Source organism: Molothrus ater, chromosome 9, assembly GCF_012460135.2.
Source record: "Molothrus ater isolate BHLD 08-10-18 breed brown headed cowbird chromosome 9, BPBGC_Mater_1.1, whole genome shotgun sequence".
Taxonomy (NCBI): domain Eukaryota; kingdom Metazoa; phylum Chordata; class Aves; order Passeriformes; family Icteridae; genus Molothrus; species Molothrus ater.
This window is the reverse complement of record NC_050486.2, coordinates 19,326,380-19,349,149: the sequence shown is the minus strand read 5'-3', so window position 1 is coordinate 19,349,149 and position 22,770 is coordinate 19,326,380. Positions and strand designations below refer to the sequence as shown.

The following is a 22,770-nucleotide window of genomic DNA, read 5'->3' as shown; positions in this document are numbered from 1 at the left end:
TACCCTGCAGGTGGCTACAGGGACACAATCATCCTCTGTTAAAATTTTGGCTCAGCAACAGGGGCAGCACCTCCATCTTCCAATCTATTGCAATTGTATTTTTATTAGAAAATAGGTACTACATAGTAATGATTTCTTGGATTGTTAGCACTCAAATATGGGTTATTTCCACAAATGTGTTTTGCTTACTGCAATGCTCTTATTTTTTTAACATATAGCACAAGGTAAAATTTTTATGCTCCTATACAAAATACACAGAATTACTACTTGATTTTCACAGTACTAAGCACTGGATACTCTGCATCAGATCAATTTCTTCCAAAGCACCTTTCAAATCTTCTCACTGCTTATAGCCCCAAGCCAAGAAAATAATTTCAATTTGCAGATGAAAGTATTAAGGATGATGATATAGTGACAGGATTTTTTAAAATGTGAATATACATGTTTAAGAAGCAAGCAGACAAGAGGAACTGTTCCTCTTTAAGAATCACGAAAGTTTATAAACAAAACCAAATGTGCAGAGACAAGAAAAAAAATAGGACAACTTCACACAGTATAATTTCTACTTAGTCAGCTACTACAATAAGAAAGAATTTACTTACAAGTTATAATTTACCAAAGAAGTTATAACATGAAGTTAGTATAGTCAAATTCCTTTAATTAAAACAAGTATACACCATTGTTATAGCTAGAAGTTGACAAATTATTCTTAAATGATTCACAGTTACAGTCTCACCTCCATGCATACAGAGAAAGTCATTATTTGAAATTGGTCCTGGCTCTGCAAAAGTCTTGAATTTATTTAACCACTGCCTGGAAACATAGAACTGCAGAAGACTTGGTTCCATCATATTCAGTAGCCCTGATATCCTCCGTCTCTCTCTCTGTGCTTCTTCACTGCTCTTTCTATTACAGAAACAGAAATCATTAAACAAATACAAATCCTGTGTCCAGTGCAGATACAGATCCTTGTGTCCAGTGCAGATAACTTACTTTGTGAAAAGAAAACTCTGCCTGTGAGTAAATTACCTGGGCCTTGCCTGTGCTTCCCAGTTAGCACAGCCTAAGAAAGCGAACAGCTGGGCTGCAGGAGAGCAGCCAGCCGTGCTGCACAGGGGGTGCAGCACCCAAGGGCTGAGCCCATCTGCTCAGCTCCTCTCTGCAGTGTTCAAGATAAAGCTTTGCAAGCTGCACTCCTGGCCAGGTGTTCCTTTCTTATCTTCACAAGTAGGGTTACAGTAAGCAGATCAGGTAATTCCCCTACTCTTCCTGTATCCTCCTACTTTTCTCAGTGTAAACTGGAAGTAACTCTGCTCTCGCGTTTCAGATGGAATAGAATCTCTCTTCTCCAAGCCAGTAGTAGTCTTTTGTGGATATATTCTTTTTTAAAGACATATTTTATTAATGCTATTCTTTTCTTATTTATTTGAATATGTTAACCCACAATCAAAGATTTAGTGTTTTTTCTTGGCAATATGGCATGACTTCCAAATTCCTTTTAAAAGGCCCACTAAGTGATACTCATGGGCTCCACTTGAACAGTGACAGGTGGGAGTGCTCCTAATGAAAGCTCAAGCACTCTCAGAACACATCTTGTTTTTTATGCAACTCTGGCACAATCTATTTTGCGGCCAACTTTTAGTGGAAATTTGATCTTAGTGCCAGAAATTTAAAATCTGAATATTGAGTTGTTTTTATTATCTAAAGCACAAAAGTTCCCTAGATTGAAGATGGTAATAACATGACTTCTCACCTTTTATTTAAATTCTCAGAAACAGAAGAGCCTATAAATAGCATTAAATTAAATGCATAATAAAATGTATAATACAATGGATTAAATTACAAAACATTAAAACCTCTATTGTCCTACATCGCATCCATCTGATAAATACTTTGGACAATTCCAGTTAGAGCTCTAACAGTTAAAAACTTGCTGTATGCAAAACTTCCCTGTGTGCAGAATTCACTTCCTCTAACTGAAAATAAGGTGGCTACTTCTTAATTGATGCTTAAAGTTCTCTTACTATGCAGATTTCATTTTAACATAAACACTTTAGCTCTTACATAGCAAGTGTTAAGGACATAACGGAAGGATTAAGTTTTTTGTCAGCATAGGCTTTTCTCATTGGTCAAATTCTTCCATTATAATTCTCACGGGGCAGCTAATTCTGAAAGCTGCCCAATGCCTTGAAAGGTATTTACATACATGATTCACAGGGGTATGATTGTACTTTTGATGTCTTTCTTACCTGTAAAAGAGAACATAAGCTTCTGCATTTTGCACTGTGGACTCTGATACTTCTGTGACACTCTGGTCATCAAATTCATACCACAAGTTATTTAAATTGTTGCGACAATAAGCTATATAATGTCCACCTAGGGTGCAGGAAGCAAGAGTTACCAAAGAGGGTCTAGAGCTGCCCATTTTACTCTGTAACACATGAAAAGGAACTAAGTCATAAACCCCCCCCAAGTCTTAAATGGGAGAAACAGAATCTCTTTTTGGGGTTAAATGGCAATGATCATACAAAAGAATATATTTTTAAAAAACGACTGGTATCCTTGTAGTGCTTGGTAAACAGTTTCCAAATATTAAAGCATTGACATGAACAGCAGTTATGTAGACCAGCTGATCAACTGGTCATCTGCTGGCAATATTATTCGTACATTTATGTTGTTCAATAGTTTTCCTACTTAATATTCCTGGATCTGTTAAATTTTTTCCACCTTCAATTTCATTTAGGTATGCTATTTAATTTCAAAGTTGTGCCAACTCTTTCAGAGCAAGCCTTAAATCTTCAGGATCAAGGTAAAAATCACAGCATTCATCTTCCACATTCTAATTACCACTGTTTATCTCTTTACCCTTCAGTATACAGTTTTCATCCTTGAAGAAGAGTGCTGATGTACCAGCTGCAAAGATAAAACAATCAGCTCATACTCACTGCTGGCAGTTCCATGGTGGCAGATGACAGACAGGAGATCATAAGTCACGATTTGAGCTGGACTGTCCTTTGCAAGGAAAGGCTGAAGGTCAAGGCCTTCCAAGGGAAAGGACACATGGGTCCCAATTTTTGTGGAAAACATGAGTTCATGTCGAAATCTTTTGAGATGAATGCACAGAATCTGTAAGGATTGACAGATTCAGCCAAGAACTATACATGCTATTTGATATTAAATACCTAAAAACTGTGTGTACCATCTTTTCCTTTTATAATCCCAAAAAGGATAGTTTTCCCTATGACTTCAAGCATATTAATAAACTCTGTGTTTTAATCAGCTGTGGCTACTAACATTGATGCAGCACTGAAAAATGTACCTTTTCTCAATGCACATATTGCACAATCTTGTAATGAGGGACACTAATTCCTCCTGATTATTGCAGATATCAACTCACGCTTTCAAGTGTAAGACTGGACTACTTCCTAAATGCAAAGTTACAAATGTTACTATAGAAAAGCTTTCCAGTCTGGCTGTGGTGTTTAATTCTGTGAACACAGTATAAACAGTAGCACATATACTAACACAGAACAGAAATGCTCTTGCTGCCTGCAGACCAACAGCAATAACACAGGGAAATCCCATTCCTGTACTTGTCATGTACAAGATTCATTTCCTTACAGGGTGAACAACCACGTTGCTCACATTGTTAACAAATGCCAATATAAAGGTAGACTTCCATCACACAGCATTATAAACACAGTTTACTCTGTGCAACTCATTTACTCTTACCACATTCATAATCATGCAGAAAAAGCACTTTAAAGTGCATATTGTAACAGTACCTCAGGAAATTTTTGTACTTTGCAGAATTTCACTCCATTTCTTAACCTAAGCAAAGGAAAAACCAAACCAAAACAATCAATAATTAATTCTGAAAAGGTTTTACTTTATTGCACTAGATCAGCAAAAGCCTAAGCTGAACATTGCATTAGTAAACCCAAAATATTTCTGGAATGTAGACTAGACATGGAGTAGCCAAAATGATACAAACAATGATGGTTCATAAGACAAGACAATCTGTACTGCTGAAAAATTCAAAACAGCAAGTACAATCAAGTCCCAACTAGCTAACAGTTTCTCTTAACATAGAGGAAAAAACTTGAGGCTTCATGAAAGCTGATTATCCAGCAAAAGACAAAAAAAAGATGAACTAAGTTTACTTCTAAGAAATTATCTACAGCACATGCAAGAAGGAATAACATTCCAGTACCAAAAAGGGCTTCAAGCAGTCTTCACACCACTTCTGCTTCTTGATTCTTCAGTATTTAAAGCCATAGTTTATTTATTTAACACACCTTAGTGAGCTACTGCATATAAAGGGAAAGCTGCTGGTATTAGAGAGGGCTAAGAGCTTTTGTTTTGTCAAACAAAACCAATTTACATCTTAATTGGAAGAGCGTGAGAAAGAATTAAGCACATGTGGTAGGGTAAGTCAGTGCTTCCTTGGGAAGTATTCCTTGGGAATACAGAATTTCTGACAGTCAGAACACAGGATCATATCAAAAGATGAACAGTATTGGGACATAGCCAACAGAAATAAATGTCTCTTGACTAACAGAAACAGTAAAACCTCAAATTAAGACAAAGTAAAACAAAGGTAAAAGCCAGCTTACTTTTTACACCTTCCACAGCTGTACATGTTATCACCTGCAAACATCAGGGAGAAGAAAACCAGCCATCATTCTCTAAATCCAAACAGTTATCCTTTAAGCATGTACATTTGATAGAAAAAGTGTCAAGGGAATTTAAGTTGCATTCAGTATTTAATAGTCATAAAAGTGTTGACATAGCAACTACAGGAGAGGTTCTTAGGTTTTATTTCTTCAACTCTTAAGCAGTACAGTATAATCTGAAGAGACAATGCTATATAATTTGAAAGGGAAATAATTTACTATGTCCAAATTGAGGTTATGAGAATGAATATTAATATAGTGGGTTTGAAATTTTTATGAGCCTTCAGTCGATACAATTTCACTAAACCAAATTCAGACTGATGTGACATTTCTAAAGTAGCTTTCTTGGCATTTATCTCAAATACCCAGTTGAATGAGAAGCTTACCTTTCTGAAATGAATGATCCCAAATGAACAAGGACTGACTGTATTACACCTTAACAGGTGGCCTCTGCTTAACTGCATTAAGCTAAGAAGATATTAATCATCTCATTGTGACAGGAGGAAAAAATACACAGAAGAAACATGTTCAGGTAATTAACCTCTTACCCTTGAGCTCATCTCTGGCGAAAAAGGCAGCAAGACAATCTTGTAAGGTTACAACTGGACCCCAAAACCAGCTAGGAACACATGAGACAACAAACCTGAAACATCATTGACAGAAAAGAAAGAAAACCAACAAATGTTCTGCCAGAAGAGCAGAAACTAGAAATTCAAACTAGATAATTGAATCAACCAAGGTAAATATTATTTACCTTTTGAAGTATTCCATAAAAAAGGCTATCCATCCCTGGGGGGCATATGCTTCTCCACATGACCCTGCCTTGACTAGAGATGTCTGATGACTTGCAGAATGGAGTTTAGCAAGATCTTCCTTCCCTGGAATAGGCAAGGACAGATCCTGAAAGGTCTCCAGGGTTACAGACAGCTAAGGAAAAAAATAAATGAAACACAGTGGAGTTAGGCTTGAAGAGAAATGGTTAATTAAACTGAATTCTGTACAATTCACTAGTAACTACCAAGTCACTGCATCACTGAAAATTCCACTAGGTAGGAAATTATTATAAAAAAGCACATTAACAAGAATTCATTTTCTAAAAAAGAGGAACCAAAAAATAACATTTTAAAATTAACTTGTGCATTGTTATCATGGAAACAATTTTTTTAGGTCATTATTATTTTTCTTCATATCAGTCATACAAAGCACTATGATTTTTGCTTCAGGCCGTGTTACACATAATAGTTTCAGAAAGCTTCAGTCCATTGCTTCCACAGTATTTTACTCTGACATTATATTGACCTGATGCAACTGGACACGCTGCAAGGGAGACCCATCTGTACATTTTCTTGCTCCTGTGCTTCATTTAGTGATCACATAGTCACAGAGTCAAACATCAAACACATTTTAGAAATTTTTCCTTGTTTTTTGAACTTGTTCACCTGAGGACAACTTCTAAAGCAGCTAATGATTCATATAATTGCAAAAGTTAGTGTCTTTACTTGCATTTTTTGAAAGACCTTATTTTGTTAGTCTCAATCTATCTGATAAGACAGTTACAGCACTATATTAGATCACTGTCTTATCTTTTCTTTGAAACATTAGGTACCTGAGAATTTAGGACAGTAGCATGTATGCATTAGGATATTCAGAGCATTATTAAAAACGTATGAGACCTAAATGAAGTTGAAGAGTAAGCTTCTCTCTTCATCCTTGCTGTAAACCAATTCCCAAATTTTTTTTTTTTTCAGCTCTGAGTAAATATTCAGCTCAATGAATACAAGCTATTCTGAACACAAAGTGCTGGTAGTAGCCACTATTACAATTTGAGAGAACGAGTATGAAACACCCCAACCTTCTGAGGAAATCTGCCACAGAAGAATATAAAGTTACCAGAGAATGACTGTATTCATAAAGCAGTAAGAAAAGAACATATTAAAAGCCAGAACTTTCTCTTCTTACCCTATCACAGGTCAAGCACTGGACTGAACTTATTATAGTCCCATCAAATATATCAGAGATAACACTCCTGTACTTCTTGCGCTTCTTCCTTTTTGGTGACGATACCGTTGAAACTAGAAAAATGACAAAAGTAAAAGGCTGCAGTAAGGCAAAGTACAGTGGATTCTGATTACACTTCAGCTTTGTGTAATATAATTAGAAGTCTCATGTTCAGAGTTAAATTATGAGCCAAGCCCTGTTTTCTATTTACTAAATATTTCTTAGGAATTATGAGATCACATTACTGCCATTACAGGCAATTCATGTGGGTTCCTCAAACCACTGGGGACAATCACCAGAAACATTTGCCTCTGTAGGTAAAATTAAAACTGTCAGTCTACAGCCTATTGCTACATGATGGATTTATCTTGGCAGGAATCCCCCCAGGTATAAAAAGGAACATTTTATTTGACACTTAATTTGATCAGATCTTCTTGGGAAGTTTCAACCATGCTGGGCGGAACAGCAGCATCACAAGGTTACTGTATCACAACACTGATGACAGAGGATTGATGCAGACTAAAGGTACAACAGGAGCCCAGCCTAACAGCTGCTTATTAAAAAACCCCAGGTTTTTTAATACACCTTTTTAAACACCTCTCCTGGGCAAGCACCAGTGACCGAGCACCTCTTCTGACAGACTCACTTCAGGTTGTCTAAAACCCTCCTGTAATGGCAAAGCCAAAACTGGAGACAGTAGCACAGATGCAGCCTCAAAGCTGCTCAACAAACAAACCAAGGAGGTCAATGATTTAAGTCCATTAAATCACTGTCATGCAACACCAATGCTAAAGCATTAAAAAGATAATATGAATGTTCAGAACTTATCTGCAAAGGCTATCAAATGAAGCAGGATCATAATATTAAAGTTGTATTTGTTTTTTGATTTGGTTTGGTGCAATGCCTTAAAAGCATGCCCTGAAAGACAAGCTTTGCTTAAAGTAATCTACTGTTAGACAAATCAGGGAAAATAAAATTATATATTGTTCCTCATGCCCTAAAGCAGCACTGTCTTCTATGTAAAGGCAGTAAAAGTCTAAATATTCCAGATGCTCATAAAGGCATCTTGCTGCAGCGCCAAAAGAAATACTCAGCACTGCGGGGACATTAACAACCACGAAGCAGCCAGCATTTACAGGTTTATCTACAGTACAATTACACTTTGCTCCTTAAACCTTAATTGACTAATATGCTGATTTACTGAACTTCTGCTGAATAACCAATGAGCTTATTCTCTGGAGAGCATTACCTTTGGGGGTATTAACTTCTCATACCTTTCTCTTCTCTCCAAACTGGTACAACTGAGAAATTGTCTAAAAATAATATTCTGCCTTCCTAAAATAAAGGCAAATACTATTCATGCTTCAAAAGAATCAGAAGATGATAGAAATACAGGGAATAATCTTGCATGTCCAGCTTACATAACACTCTCTTTTCCCCACCAGCTAAAAGCCCCTTAGGAACAACCCTGCATTGTTACACAAGACATAAGAAACACAATGAGAACGATAATATGGAATAATTCAGTACCAGGAAGGAGAAAATAAAGAGCCTCTACCTTTTTTGTGGACTTGTGCCAGTGAAGAGCACGATGGGAATGACTTTGGAGGGCTGTTTGATAAGCGTGTGTTCATCCCTTCAACTGAGGATGGTGTTTGGGCAGCAGATACATCATTCATGTGAACGTCATTGATGTAATCTGCAATTCAGAGTTGCACAAATTCTGTGAAAAAAATTACTGCAGAATGAACAGACACAGTGGTCGTGTAACTTATTTAACCCCACTGTCAGGCCACTGGACATTTAGGCATGTAGCACCACTTCAGTTCCTTTGAAGTTAAGAACAAAACAAAAAAACCCTCTCTTATCTGGAACCTTACCCAGTACAAACAGTTAGCTCACCAAGGGAATTAAAATCAAATTCAGAAGACCTCAACAGACAAAATTAACTAAGTAGGGACATGGTTTACAAGTAAAACCACCTACCTAATTTGGCGTATACCTCACTACATTCTGTAACTCACTTCTACTCCCACAGATATTCTGGCTAAGATTTTGACTAGTTCAATCACACTTTAGCAATGCATTACCTGAGAATCTGCTGTGTATCTGTACTTTGACAGTTCCTTGGTTATTTAAAAATTCAGTGGTCTCTGAAGCAGTGTTTGTGTCTTTTTCCAAGTCTTCCATAGAATTTGCTCGTTTAAGTTTGTTGCTTTTTTCCTTCTGCCAGTCTTTGGAAGTGACTGAATTGTTATCATCATCCTGAATTAACATGGTTGTTTCTGCAGGATCCTCTAAGACAGGTTTGAAAATTGTGTCATTTTCTGTTTTATCACAGTTTACACAGGATTCACAGGGCTGAAAGCTTAAGTCTGACTGGCTCTTATCTTCTTCCATACTCTCTTCAACACTCATAGGCTGGGCATCTTCCAGTTCTACAACTGGTTCTTTAAGTTCCTCATGCAGCAAATCCATGAGACAACGCAAAAATTCTTGTGCATCCTAGAATTTTAAACAAGTTTTACCATGTTACTCTATTTTACCTGGAGGATATTCACAAAAGATACAGATAACTAAAATGAAAGCTGGCTGTTAATGAAGAATAAACAAAGTTCCTCTGTCCCAGGTCTAATGTTCAAAACCACTTTTATTACCAGACCATGTATGTTTCCTGCATACATTTCTTGCATGTCACAAGTAATCTTGTCATACAAGTTTCCGCCAAAACACTCCAATTCCCAAAATAAATTACTTTAACAACACCAGCAAAAATGCTGCCAATAGCTTACTGGAACAATAAACACAACTCAAACAAGTACCAGCAGCATGGTCAGACCCCAGCTCTGCTTGTAGCGGAGCATTTTAGAGATAAAATGCTCCATTAAAATCAACCAGAGCCTTGCTTTCACTGGGTATGAAGTAAAATTACTATGATCTCACTTAGCCTGTCTTTCCAATGAATCACACTGCCAATAATACTACAGTTCTTCTTCTAAAGCCTCAACAAGATTTCCCAAATATGTTCCCACAAAGAGCTGTAATACTACAAGTCTAATTTGTGTTTGAAAACATCCTAAAAGCCACCAAATTTCATCAATCAGTGCAGTATCTATTTCTATCTTGGCAATAGAAAGCATCCAATAAAGCAGGTATGTGAGAAAACAAAAGCCTCTTGTTGGCAACCTACTACTGCTTTTATTTTCTTCTGTTTTCCTTTTTGTATTCTGGTTGTTCATAATAGTAATTTTTGCTGCTCAACATTCCCATCTATCATAGCAATTACTTATTAAGCTCAAAACTGCTGACTACAAAACATTTATTTTCTTAAAAATTGCAACTTATAGAACTGAGTTTGGATTTGGGTAATGAAAAAAACCCCAGTATGCCTACTTGCTGACAATTCTTTCACAAAAAAACCAAAATTAACAAAACCATCAAGACACCAATTAAGAGATAAACATTTTTCACTGATCAATGTAATTTTCTCCCTGAAGATTGGACGTGGCTGCCCAACTTGCCCTAGGAGAGTGCTGGCTATGAAAGCCCTGCTGTGTTTTAATTGTTGCCATGAAACCTGCTGAACATACAACTGAACTATGATCCAGGCCTAACTGAAAAAGGTTCTCATTAAGTGTTGCTCTGCATGGAAAAAGATGTTTTCATCAGGATTCAAAGCTGCAAGAATTAAGTTTCCATACAGTTTCTTTTTGGTTATCAAGGCTGAATTTCTGCTTTTTCAGAAAGCTAGGTGGCACTTCAGAAATTCATGAGCAGATTACAGAACATTAAGCTTAGTATTTAAACATTGACTTTACAGCATCATGCAGCAATTGAACATGAAAACATGTGTCCTAATCCTTCACTCCACAAATATGAAACATAATGGAACCAGCAAAGTTCCTATTAATACATGCAGATTCCCAGAAGACACCAGTAAGCTTTGCTAATTACAAGGTTTAAATTTTCCCCCTACTCCTAAAGCTTTTAATGATAGTGCTCCACACTGTATGAATGCACCAAGATATTGTATGAAGCAGCAACTGAAGAATGCCTTTCCTATAAAATGAACCCTGCCCATTTAACCAGCTATCAGCCTGTGGCTCCCATAACACACAAATGGTGGGGCTTTTTTCCAAGATACTAAATGGAAACTGCATCCTGTGTATGTCTTTTAAAACATCATTGATAGACATATATTAAAAATAGGTTATATTGTTTTTTATTTTTTAACATCTTTATTTTCTGAGACTGCTCAAACATTAGCAGCATTATTTCCCACAAAGGAGAAGTTCAGATATATTATTTGAATTTTCCTGAAAGAAAAGGAGTTATTCCACATTGAAAGCCTTTTGAGAATTTGATATAAATAAACATAAAACATGACTTAACTACTGATTATTCCATTTCAGATGATCTACATTCAAGTCATATTAACTAAAGTTTATGTTGCTTCTGCTTTAAACAAATATAGGAAGTAAGGTATCTTAAGCATTAGATTTCTGATTAAGAGATAATCTTATGGTTTAGGCAGATTTAAAAGATATCAGAAAGTTTTACCTGTTGAGAGTAGCCTCGAAACATTGGATTAACAGTTTTAATTCCTTGAAATAAACCAGTAGGGACAACAGATCCAGGCCTAAAAAAAAGTTTTAAATATATAAACACTGAAAAATAAAGAATTTAAATGGATTTTTTTATCTTTACTGGGATCCTACCATTACCTGCAACTGAACCAGTAATATTAATCTTAACAAAATGTAATACTGGCATTGAATTATTAACTACACGATTTTTAAACACCTGTCACCCAACTGAAACAGCAAGTATATCAGGCCTCTTATGGCACATTTCTTGTCAGACAACCAGACAACAAATCAGACATACTCTTGGCTCTGTGAATAATTACTGTTTCTTTACCTCTGTATTTATATTTTGAAGTATTTTCTTAGCTAGATATTACATAAATTCCATATAAGGAAATAAGAGAAACTGATAAAATATTGATACGGAACAAAGGACACAGAGAGGATAAAATAGCTAAACATTTTAGATGTATTTCTGGCAAATATAATCATTTTTAAGAGCTAAATGCTTGCAATCCAATCTATTTCTTGTCCTATCTTTGGTATGTATAAAAAGGAACAGGTTATAAGAGTGCTTAAGCCCTGCAGGTCAATCTTTCCTTCCTGATCTTTTTTTAAGAGGAATTCTGTGAACACATAAAATAAAAATTAGAAACCTAGGGCAGATTAATGCATCCCTCATGACTCTGGAGTTTATTTATTATTATTTCCTCACTAAAATTATTTAATACCTGCTTTTGTGCCAGAGTTCTGTCATCAGCTTGAGGTAACTTTTACAAATTGCAGGTTTCTTATCCGTTCGGGCTAAGCCCCCGCAGTCAAGAAAAAAGTGCGTCAAAGGTGGGCTGAATAAAAAGAAGAAAACAGTAATTTGTTCAGGTTGTTAAAATACAAGAGGAAATCTGCATTTCATACAGTATTATATCATAAGAGTAATGCTATTCTATGACTGAACAATTCCACTTCCTATGTTCATAAATGCTGGTAGGACAGGAAATGTTTGGTTGCAGCATTTATGAATGTAGGAAGTATAGTTCATAAATGTATGAACTGTGTACATTTATACAGTTCCTACATTTGAACTGTATGAATGTATACAGAAGTACAGCCATGCTCTCATCCTAATATCTCTTGTCTTGAATTAAAAGTTTATTCTTATGCATTTCCTCTGCTTTTTCTGCAGCTTTTCTCAGATTTTCTTCTTATCTTTAAAACTGCATATATTCTTATTTAGGAGGCATTAGAATGAGAGAAAAAGAGAAAAAGCTGAGTGGCCCATATAACAATAAATTGCTTGCAGTATACAAGACAGATTCAACAAATATATGTCTTCCTCCATGGTAGTGCACCTCTCCAAACCCCTTAAGCCCATCAGGAAAAAATGCATGCATAAGCAAATATAAAATTGCATTAACTATCATTTTCTTTACCAGTTGGAAAGAGCTTGTAAAGCTGCATTCATGTAACAAGTGTTTCCAATATTTTTTAATCCTGTTAGACCTGGAAAACAGAAAAAATACAAATCTGTTAATCCAATAATTCCTAGAAAATATATACTGACCAAAATACTCATGGAACACTTGGGATGCCAATTATAATGCAGAATTGTAACTAAAAGAAACACAGGACTCCTAAACGAATACCAATCTAACTAGAAGTAGTAATTAATTGTTCTGATCTCATTTGACTAAAGAACACTTCAGAAAAGTGGATTGTATTTCATCTTACTAACTTTTCATGGTTTATGACACCTGCAGATTTTAATTTAAAATATGTTTCTTAACGCCAAAGTTTTACTTCAGCTTAATGACTTACCTGTTCAGTTCAACTGCTGCTATGCTGCATTTGTAACTAATCACATTACCAAAAGCTTCTCTAAGATTTCACTCTTCTGTTCCAAATTCACACTAAATCAGATTACACTCAATAGTCAAAACCTACTCAAGATGTGATTATCCCAGGCTAGTCCTGCAATTAGTCCTTTTCTATTCCAATGATACACCTTTATTTTTATTAACAGTGCTCAATTCAGACTTTCCCACATTGTTTATTTTCTAAGTCACACTATTTACATTCTTTACAGATAGTCACATATACTTTTTCCACACACATGAAAGTTACAAATTGACATATATTCTTTCCATAATTATGAATTACACTATTCATGGCTACTAAAGTATTACATTAATGAAGTAATACATCAAAATAAAACTGATTTTGTATGAGGGAACAGTAACATTTCTAAGCAAAGAATCATTAAGACCCAAAATTTAAAAATCATGACAAACATTCAGCAATCAATACTGATGACTATGCAATTCTTGAAGTACAGGAACCTTCCTGGTAGTTTTGGTCTATGGCAGAAAAAGAAAAGTTACTAATAAAATCTTTCTACATCTGAAAACCACTTGGGTTACTTCAGTTACAGTTTCTAATAGACAGGACTTCAAAATTAAGTTTTAATATGTCCTTCTATCTGTCTGAATGGAAATACAGTCCTGCTTCCTGTATCTGAACATGCATTAAAAATTCTGCTACAAAGAGAACAATCATTCTTATACTGAAATTGGAAAGCAAGAACAGTTAGAGGATTTTGATTTTATTTCAGTTTTTTCAGAAGCAGCACATACTTCAGGAAGATACTCTCACTGCATTTTTCCAGCCTGCAGTATTGCAAGGAAAGTTTTCAAACAGACTTCTTTTCTTGTGAAGATATATTCTAATGTTTGCTTCATCAAAAGCATTTCAAAAGAAATTTTAGGAGCAAAGTGAAAACAAAGCTAAAGAAGATTCTTCCTTTCAGTTTGAATAAGTTTCTTAACAGTCCCATCATCATTACTGGGAACTTTAATGCAATTCTAATTGTATATTATTGCAAGGTAAGCTACATCCCCCAAAATATTAATATAAGAAGAGATAAAATTATACAAATAGACACGTTGGTTGGAGAAACTAACTAGGAATAGAACACATGGTGTAATGATGTAAGGGCAGATGGCAAATTAGTGGGGTGGTGTCACATCCTGTAAGGCTGTGCCAGACAACAGAAGGGACAAGGCAGGTTTTCTGACCAATGCCAGCAGACTCAGGAGAGGGAAAGCTGGTAGCAGCTGAGTGAAGGAGAAATGAGACCCATTGCTGTGGTTTAACTCCAGCCAGCAACTCAACACCCCAGAGGCAACTCAACACCCATTAGGGAGCTCACTCACTCCCGAATGCTGGGATGGGCAGGGAGTTGTAAAAGGGAGAAAACTCATGGGTTGAGAGAAAGACAATTTAACAGGTGAAGCAAAAGCTGTTTGCACAAGCAAAGCAAGGCATTCATCCACCACTTCCCTCAGACAGGGAGGTGTTCTGCCATCTCCAGGAAAGCAGGGCTCCATCATGAATAATTGTCAAGACAAACACCCTAACTCTGAAACTCCCTTCTTCCTCTCCCAGGATGGCACATGTTATGGATTATCCCACTGATCACTTGGGTCAGCTGTCCCAGTTGTGTCCCTTCCCAGCTTCTTGTACACCCCCAGCCCACTCCCTGGTGGGTGGTGTGGGAAACAGCAAAGGTTGACTGCGTGTAAGCCCTGCTAGGCAATAACTGAAATATCTCTACATTATCAACCTGTTTTCAGCACAAATCCAAAAACACAGCCCCATAGCAGCTACTCTGAAGATAACTAACTCTTGCCCAGCCAAAAGTGGCACATGCATAAATCAGAATAACTTTTCTCTCATCACTGATGGAAAACAAACTGCCTTGACATATGCAATGGTATCTCCAAAATAACAGCTCAACAATCTGCTAGTCAGTTTTCTGAAAAAATGGTACTTAGCAATATTTTCTTTACCATCAAATACACAGACAGTTTTTAGAATGATCAATAATAATTAGAGGCTTTAAAGAAATAGTAATTATTATGTTCTCTTATGAAATGAAAGATTAAAGCTTCACTGCTTGGATTTCATCAAAGCTTTGCTGCTTAGGATTTCATCACCTCTAATTTTCATGTTTACACTAGATTTCGTATTAGGGTGGGGTAATCTTTGATATGAGAAAGTTTGGCAGTGCATGAAATCACTTACATCAAGGAGAAAACAAATAACCAAAACCCCACACTAGGATACTACAGGCTCAGAAAAGGATTATTCAAAATGGAGGAAAGTATTTAAATCAGGAATCTTTTAGGGCGAAGAGGCAAAACCAGTAGAACAGATTTTTAAACAGCCTACTTGAACCAGAGTGGCTACAATACCAACTGCACTGAACATTACTCCAACATGCTCTGGCAATAGCCAAACTCAGGCAACAGCCTCTGCTCTGGAGGTAAGAAAGATTGCTGCAAGAAAGACAAAACTAAAAATAAACACCTGAGTTGGAGCAGAAAAATAATGCACAGGGTTTTGCTTTTGTTACCTCTGGTCTTCAATTCATCTTCTTCCACTTCTATATCTAAGTCATCAAATACAGCTGCCAATGGAATCTTCAGTGTGGGATTACTGGGTATTTTAAAATCCTTAAAAGGAGGAAAAGAATATTTACTTTAATTAATCACTTTTCCACTTAATTAAGCTTACGTGTAATTTTCCCAACAAATCTAGAACTGGAAAATTCTGTGAATGTATTTTGAAATCTCACTGCACAAAGTGAGAACACCAGGATTTCACAGGTACCTTCAGAAGGTTTACTAAGAACTCCCTCATGTTTCTGTTATCAGATCCCTGAGTGATTTTTATAACAACAGCTGAAGAACCAGAACAAAGGCAGGGATGGCATTTCTTCCCCCTGGATAACAAAGCAGCCAGCATGGAAGAGCTAAGGCAGGAGTTATCACCTAAGCTCATGTAGGTGTTTTTGATGTGCCACCAGATGGCTCACTACAGTTAATGAAGACAAATTAAACTCCTGAAAGAAAAATGTACAAATAGAGAAACAAACTAGTAGTCAGGCAGCCATTTATTGAATTACAGGCTCTTTTTGTGAGCACATAAATAAAAATCCTGAACAAAATGCTTCATAAACTTTGTAAGTTCCACTGATTTTTCTGCCTATTATACCTGTTTCCTTGGAAAACTAAAGAAGGTTAAATATAATAGAACAGAAATTCAGAAGTCTGAACTCAACTTTATATCAAGTGACAAGAATTTTTAGACAAGAGAATTTTTTAAATTCTAGTCATGACATTCCAATTGAGCTGCTGGCAGTTTGAGAAAATGATTAGATTACATTAATATTAAATACTAAACTTTGAAGTAAATATATTTATTATACAGATTGAAAAACTGCCCATCTTTCTGTTCAACCAGTGCATGATGATCTATCTTCTACTGCTCTGTGTCTCAAGCAGAACACATTTAGAAATACTGTACTTCTACTTGTGACTTTTAACCTAGTTACCTGTCACGTTTATGTAACTACATGACACACACAATAAAGAAATAGCACTTCTTTTTTCAGCTACAAGCATTATTCCAAAGAATTGCAGTGTAACTTTTTCCAAGACAACACTTATCTAAGAAAAAAAAAGATCAGAGTGAACACTACTGATGCCAATAAAGCCAAAAAAGTTTTATGAAAATATAGAGGAATTAACAGAAAGTTCAGCCACAAGAATGGAGGAAAAGTTAGTCTCTCACTTAAGAGAAAACATAATTTTTACTGCAAAACTACAGCTGCCTTTACTCCCTTGGGTTAAAAAATACCTGCACACTGTTTTCTTGTCCTTGGTGAGACAATCTTGTACTTGGTAGTGGAGAATGAGATCCTAATTTTCTGTCCAGGAATACTTCCTTACTACAGGCATAACACCAAACACGGAGAGTAGTAAGGTTGACAGTTAGACAGTGCTTTGTCTCCTGAAACAGAACGAAAACCACAACTGGGATTCAGAAACTGGGAAAGACTAAATACTGCTACATGCAAGCTAGAATAGATATTTCAAAATTCTAGGTTTTGCAACAATGAAACAAGTCTGCACATGAGAATATTGAAAAAGAACAATTCAGTTACTAAATTCTAACACAAACATTCATTTTTAGTACAATCACTCAAACTAGCAATAAGATGCAATCAGAATCAAGACACTGCAATATCTAACATGCCTCTCTGTAATTAAAAAAAATAAGAAGAAAGCCTTCTTATTCTTGTTAGAAGTGCTACAATTCACAATGAACCAGTTTTCAAGGAATATCTGTAACTAGCCACAATGGGAGCTACCATCTCTACAATGTTTATTTCAACTGGTTTGCTGCAAGAAATTCAGGGACCATCTGGTCTCCAACTACTCTAGAAACACCTCATTTCTCAGTCTCTTGTAAAGGCTTTAGAACTGTGATTCAGCTTTAACAGCTGATAAAGAACCTGTGAAGGTATTTATATAGATTTACATTAATGCACTACCTATTTGTATAAATACTCCTTCTTCTCAAGTTCCTGTTTCAAAACAAAACAAAAAAAAAATCAGGAGTGGTGGTAAAACCCAGTCATAACACCACATACCTCTTGTAAAACCCCTGTATAAACTATTCTTTCATTTTAATATTCACCAAGGTTTTTCAGTAATTGTAGGGATCAAAAATTGTTCTGTGTGGAACTTTAGATGCATTTACTGACCAACTGTAAACTGATGGCAAGACTTTCATTAGTCTCAAAATCAGCAACTCAGAAATGACATGTTTATAATACTGCCACCTCTTGGTGCCCAGAATACCTTGTTTTGGCAAGTGTTGTCCTTGCACACGTGTGTGCCCAGAACACACGGTGAGTTTAGAGCCAAACCTATGCAGAGAAGCTGCCCAGCCCTGGCAGAACCTGGCATGCTGGGCAACAGAGTGCACACACTCCACTGCTCCCACCAAGCTGGATCCAAGATCAGGACAGAGCAGGAAAGCAAATGCTCAGCTCAGCCTACAGTTTCTTCATCTGAAACAAGGAGCAGAAACAGAAGCACCTCTCTCTGGTAATTTATACTCCCTATCTTGCACCTCTTCAGCTGCCCATTAATGCAACTTTCCTTTCCTACCAATCAGGCAGCCACAGTCCCAGAAATTTTGACTGAAGTAGTGAAGTACTAGACATAAGCTGAGGTACTCAGTAAGTCTTTCATCTGTGCATCTTGAAAATCATCAGTATTAATTGTCTTTTTTTTTTTATTTGTACCATCTTCTTTAGAAGAATTGCATAATTATGCAGCTGCACAGAACCTGCAAACTCACATATTCCTAAATTAGCAAGATCCACTTCTGTAACATGAAAAACAATTACAGCTAATCAAACCTCCACACAGTTAGCTAACATAGGTTATTGACTTCACTGAAATTAAAGTTCTTGAACTCCATTGCTTCAAGGAACTGTGTTACCAGCAAACACACATACCTGGGAATGGGTGGTACTGTGATCATCATGGGATTCACCACAGCCAACATACGTACACCTGTTCTGTTGGGCAAGATACACAGAAGTATAGAGAATTAAAACGTGGTCTCAAATAGGTTTACAGAATAGGAACATACTGCCAGTCCCTTTAAATCCACTCAAATTTCAAACTTGTAGGACTTGAGTCCTACACAAACCAAGAGACATGCACAGAAAACAGTGAAATAAATATCACTTAAAGCAAAAAAGAATGCTGCAAGATTTAACTCAACTTCTCACACTGATGGGCAATGTGTAGAATATAATATTTTTGGCAATTCCTATATATTTATTCATATTACAGACAACAGGTATTTTTACAATTCCTTATTTGGTAAATATTGTTACAGAAAACACAAAGTTAATCCAGTGTCTGAGTAGTGAAATACTGAATGGCAACAGCCTCAGACATGTTTATACAAAAATCCCTGCATGTCCCTATCTGCAGTGCCTACTCATCAGAGCATTACTTTGCAACTAATAAGGCTCTTCACCTTTACATAAGTTTCCAGCACTATATGGCTAAGAACTTGCCATGTTCCAGTTATAACATGCAAAATAATTGCCTATTTTAATCCTGCTCATTGCAAAATATATTTGGCTGAGTCGAGTGTGGAATCTTGCAGCTGCTGATCTTCAAGCAATTTTTGCTAATTCCTCATTTGCATGAGTCAGGCCAATCACACAGGAGGGTACAGCAGGTTATCTGTGTAACTCTAAGCATGTTAATTTATGCAATCAAATAGTAGCTCAACACGGCCAATTTCTATATTAAATGATCACCGCTCTTTGATAAGTTGCAGATTGTTTACATGCTGGGATCTCACCAGGTTTTTCTACTGAAAAAGGTGAAGACAAGATGCCAATTCATCCAAGAGGAGAAACATCACAGCATGACATTAAGAGTCCTACTGCAACTACAAGACTCTCCTATGGAAATGTTAGTACAAAATTTAGTTTTTTCAGTAATAGTCTAAGAGCTCTATGTGAAAAATACAAAACATTGGTTTAAGTTTCACAGCATTTTCCCACCTGCCAGGTAGATGCATCCCTGAACACCTCTTCCCCACTCCCAAGAGGTTTGTTTATACATAGTTAAAAATTCAGGCCATCTAACAAAAGACATTAAACACTGCTTCTGTCCCCCTTCATGTCTGTTACTGAAAGAAGGAGCAAAATAAGATGATCTCTTAATTGTTACCACAGTCCACCTAAAAGGACAGAAATGAAGAGCATTTTAAGATGCTCATACATACACTTAGAGGGGGCCATTAGCCTAGAGATCCTTATGACAGTACTTAAAGAAAAATTGCCATTAAATGAAGTCAAGCCTACAGGGCAAAATTTCAATCTCTGTAAACGTCTGCAAAAAGTCCAAAGAACTCACAAGACATTTTAAAAACTAAGTTAACTATATGCTTTCCAGTTGGGATCATAGATCCCTCAGCAACATATTTGTACTTTCTTTAAACACAGTGAAAATTACAGTTTTTTGTAGACAGCAAGGAGAGTCAGGCAAAAGCATATTTATGACAGAGCTATACCCAGGGTAAAGACTGTATGAAATTTGTACAAAGTAAGGAGAATGTTCATATAGGATTATGCAAGTTTCAAAACAAGGAATTTTTTATTTGTTTTCCTTAAGAATAAAAGTCAGAGTAGGCATTATTCTGTAAAATGTCTGCAATTACTACTAGATGTTATGACTACAACTGCTAAGAAAGGCTTATAAAAAGTAATTTAATTAACTCAGGAATACTATATTATTTTTTAGATCTACCAACCCAGGGAAAAGATTAAAAAATCCCTTCAAAACTTAAGAGCTAAAAAGTATCATAACTCAAGTAAAAACATTAATATGCTATCTTCCTTCTTATTAAAACCATCATTTTAAGCATATTCTTCTTAAATTACAAGAAGTATGTACCTGATAGAAGGCAAATAATTTAAAAAATAAAGAACTATAGAAGAAATTTTGCTTTTCAATGATAAGTTAAACAAACTAACTTCAAGAACTTCATTACAGATCTTTCTTTAAAAAAATTCTACCAACTTTATCTTTACTAGAAAATTACTCTACTGCAGAACAACAGAACAACTTACCTCTAGGCATGCCCAAAGGTTGGGTCCTCTGACTTTACAGTCCTGACAAGTGCCCTGGTAAAGTTCAACACAAAAGCAAGTTTTATTTCACTTACTTTCACCAGTAAACCCCAACTTCAAGACAAAATGAGAAAAAATACTGTAAAGCTTCGTATCAGATTAATACCTTTAAGACTTTAAAGTTAGCTTTTAAAAAGGGATATTTTGATAACCAAACCAGTTTTTGCTTCCCATTATCTCAAGATCAGCATATTTTTTGACTAAAATCTCAGATTTATCTCTGAGTCTTCATCTTAAACCAAAACTTGCTTTTCTAAGTAAGGCATAAATATCACCCTATCACATGTAATAACCCTCATAATTGGTCTTTGCTATGAATTTAACATAAAAAGAAATTAGTGATGGAACTTTTAGTAAATTCATATTGCTTCTTGCAGACACTACCTGTAAAGGTTTACAGAAACAAGATGCAACAGGAGGAAAACACTGTACTCCTCAGCAGCAAAAGAACTCTTACAGAAATTAAGCACCATGGACAGAAAACTTTTCACTTTTCATCACCTCCCAGCTACTTAAATGAGCTACAAGATCTTCCTTGCTCCGTTATTAATATTAGTTTGAAACCAAGAGTTCAGGGAGGGAAGGCTTCTCATACTGAGGCTTCTCCATTAAAAAAGAGAACTGTTACCCAAGTAAACTCAAGCATAAATTTCTTTGTTACAGTTTCTACTTGAAGTCAGTTGTGCTATGTTACACTGACAGTCTGAATAACTAAATGCTGCAATGGCAATGAAAATGAACTTCAGCTTGGTGTTCTGATAACTCTAACTAATGATTCCAATAAAACATCAATTGTGGCAAAGGTGCTCTTTAAGTGCTGAAAAATGGATTTGCAGCTTCATCAATCCCACAATTCTTCTCATACTTTATTTAAACCCTACTATTCCAGCAGAGGAGCTTTTACCCATGCTTGACACTTAAATGCACCTTATAACTAATAATACACTAAAATGTGGACCTAAAACCCTGACCAGTTAACAGTGATAGCAAGAAAGTGAATTGCTACAACTCACATGAGATTTCTGTATCAACTCCTCCTTTGTTATCTCACCAACTGATTCCAGGTGTGGGCAATTGCTGCTGGGTGATGACATGGCTGAAGCTGTATTTTCTGAGATGCTGTAGCTGTAATTTTCAACACCAGGGAATCACCTGTCAAGAGAAGTAAGAATGAGTAAAACCCAATTCCTTAGACTAGACAGCAATACTAGATATCTAACATGCAACATATACATAACTTTTAAAACAATGTGCCTCTTTAGACTAAGTTAGTATAAACAACTTTATAAAGAGACTCCAATAGCCCAAAACTATTGCTGACTTCTAAAATGAAATCCAAGGACTTCTAAGTCAAACTAAAAGAATTCTGAATGGAGCAGAGGTGATTTGGGTCAATTATTTAACTTTCTGCACTCTGCCATGGCACCCAAATGCTATAAACATTAGTTTTCAAGCCACCCTAGACTGGCAGTGGCTTTGCCTGTATGTTCTGGAAAAGGATCTTTGCAACACTGCTAAAGCTGTGAAGGCTGAACTGCAGAAACACAAGACTCGTTTATCACAGGATAGAGAAACTTTATCTTGGTTTTATTTATTTACAAAGACACGTTCTAGATTCAGACATATTATATATCAAAAGGAGACAAACTTGTGACTCACATGTAGCACTAAACACTCAGCAACACTTCTACCTTGCTCTCTTTGCCCATCCAAGGTCTCTGGTGTAGACATAGAAACTTATCAGAAATAAAGAATGCTACATACAATCACTTTGTTATTATTATTTCAATAGTTGCATAGAAAACAACAGAAGGAAAATAAAAATACTAACTCTGTAATGTTCTTTTTATATAAATACTCCAACTGACTCATTCAGACAGGGACTATCCAATAACTTTGTTTCAGTTTTGTCACTTAAGCAATTACTATTGATGACTCA

General features: G+C 36.0%; 1 protein-coding gene across 3 annotated transcripts in view; it reads right to left on the bottom strand.

Moving 5' to 3' along the window:
- Window positions 1–22,770, bottom strand: part of USP33 (ubiquitin specific peptidase 33) — a 35,551-nt gene that overhangs the window by 7,996 nt on the left and 4,785 nt on the right. Inside the window, exons 2-20 of one of the 3 annotated variants that reach the window (XM_054515728.1) lie at window positions 22,491–22,549; window positions 21,845–21,983; window positions 20,772–20,825; window positions 18,630–18,692; window positions 16,958–17,110; window positions 15,672–15,771; window positions 12,691–12,760; window positions 11,992–12,105; window positions 11,235–11,313; window positions 8,765–9,179; window positions 8,233–8,373; window positions 6,636–6,748; window positions 5,431–5,603; window positions 5,225–5,319; window positions 4,617–4,650; window positions 3,786–3,831; window positions 2,946–3,126; window positions 2,250–2,376; window positions 737–906 (exon numbers count right to left, since the gene is read on the bottom strand). In XM_054515728.1, the coding sequence (XP_054371703.1) occupies window positions 737–906; window positions 2,250–2,376; window positions 2,946–3,126; window positions 3,786–3,831; window positions 4,617–4,650; window positions 5,225–5,319; window positions 5,431–5,603; window positions 6,636–6,748; window positions 8,233–8,373; window positions 8,765–9,179; window positions 11,235–11,313; window positions 11,992–12,105; window positions 12,691–12,760; window positions 15,672–15,771; window positions 16,958–17,110; window positions 18,630–18,692; window positions 20,772–20,825; window positions 21,845–21,925 (2,209 nt within the window). In that variant the 5' untranslated portion in view covers window positions 21,926–21,983; window positions 22,491–22,549. The remainder of the gene's footprint in view (window positions 1–736; window positions 907–2,249; window positions 2,377–2,945; window positions 3,127–3,785; window positions 3,832–4,616; window positions 4,651–5,224; window positions 5,320–5,430; window positions 5,604–6,635; window positions 6,749–8,232; window positions 8,374–8,764; window positions 9,180–11,234; window positions 11,314–11,991; window positions 12,106–12,690; window positions 12,761–15,671; window positions 15,772–16,957; window positions 17,111–18,629; window positions 18,693–20,771; window positions 20,826–21,844; window positions 21,984–22,490; window positions 22,550–22,770) is intronic. The other 2 variants (XM_036387640.2, XM_036387641.2) reach the window with 2 other exon arrangements.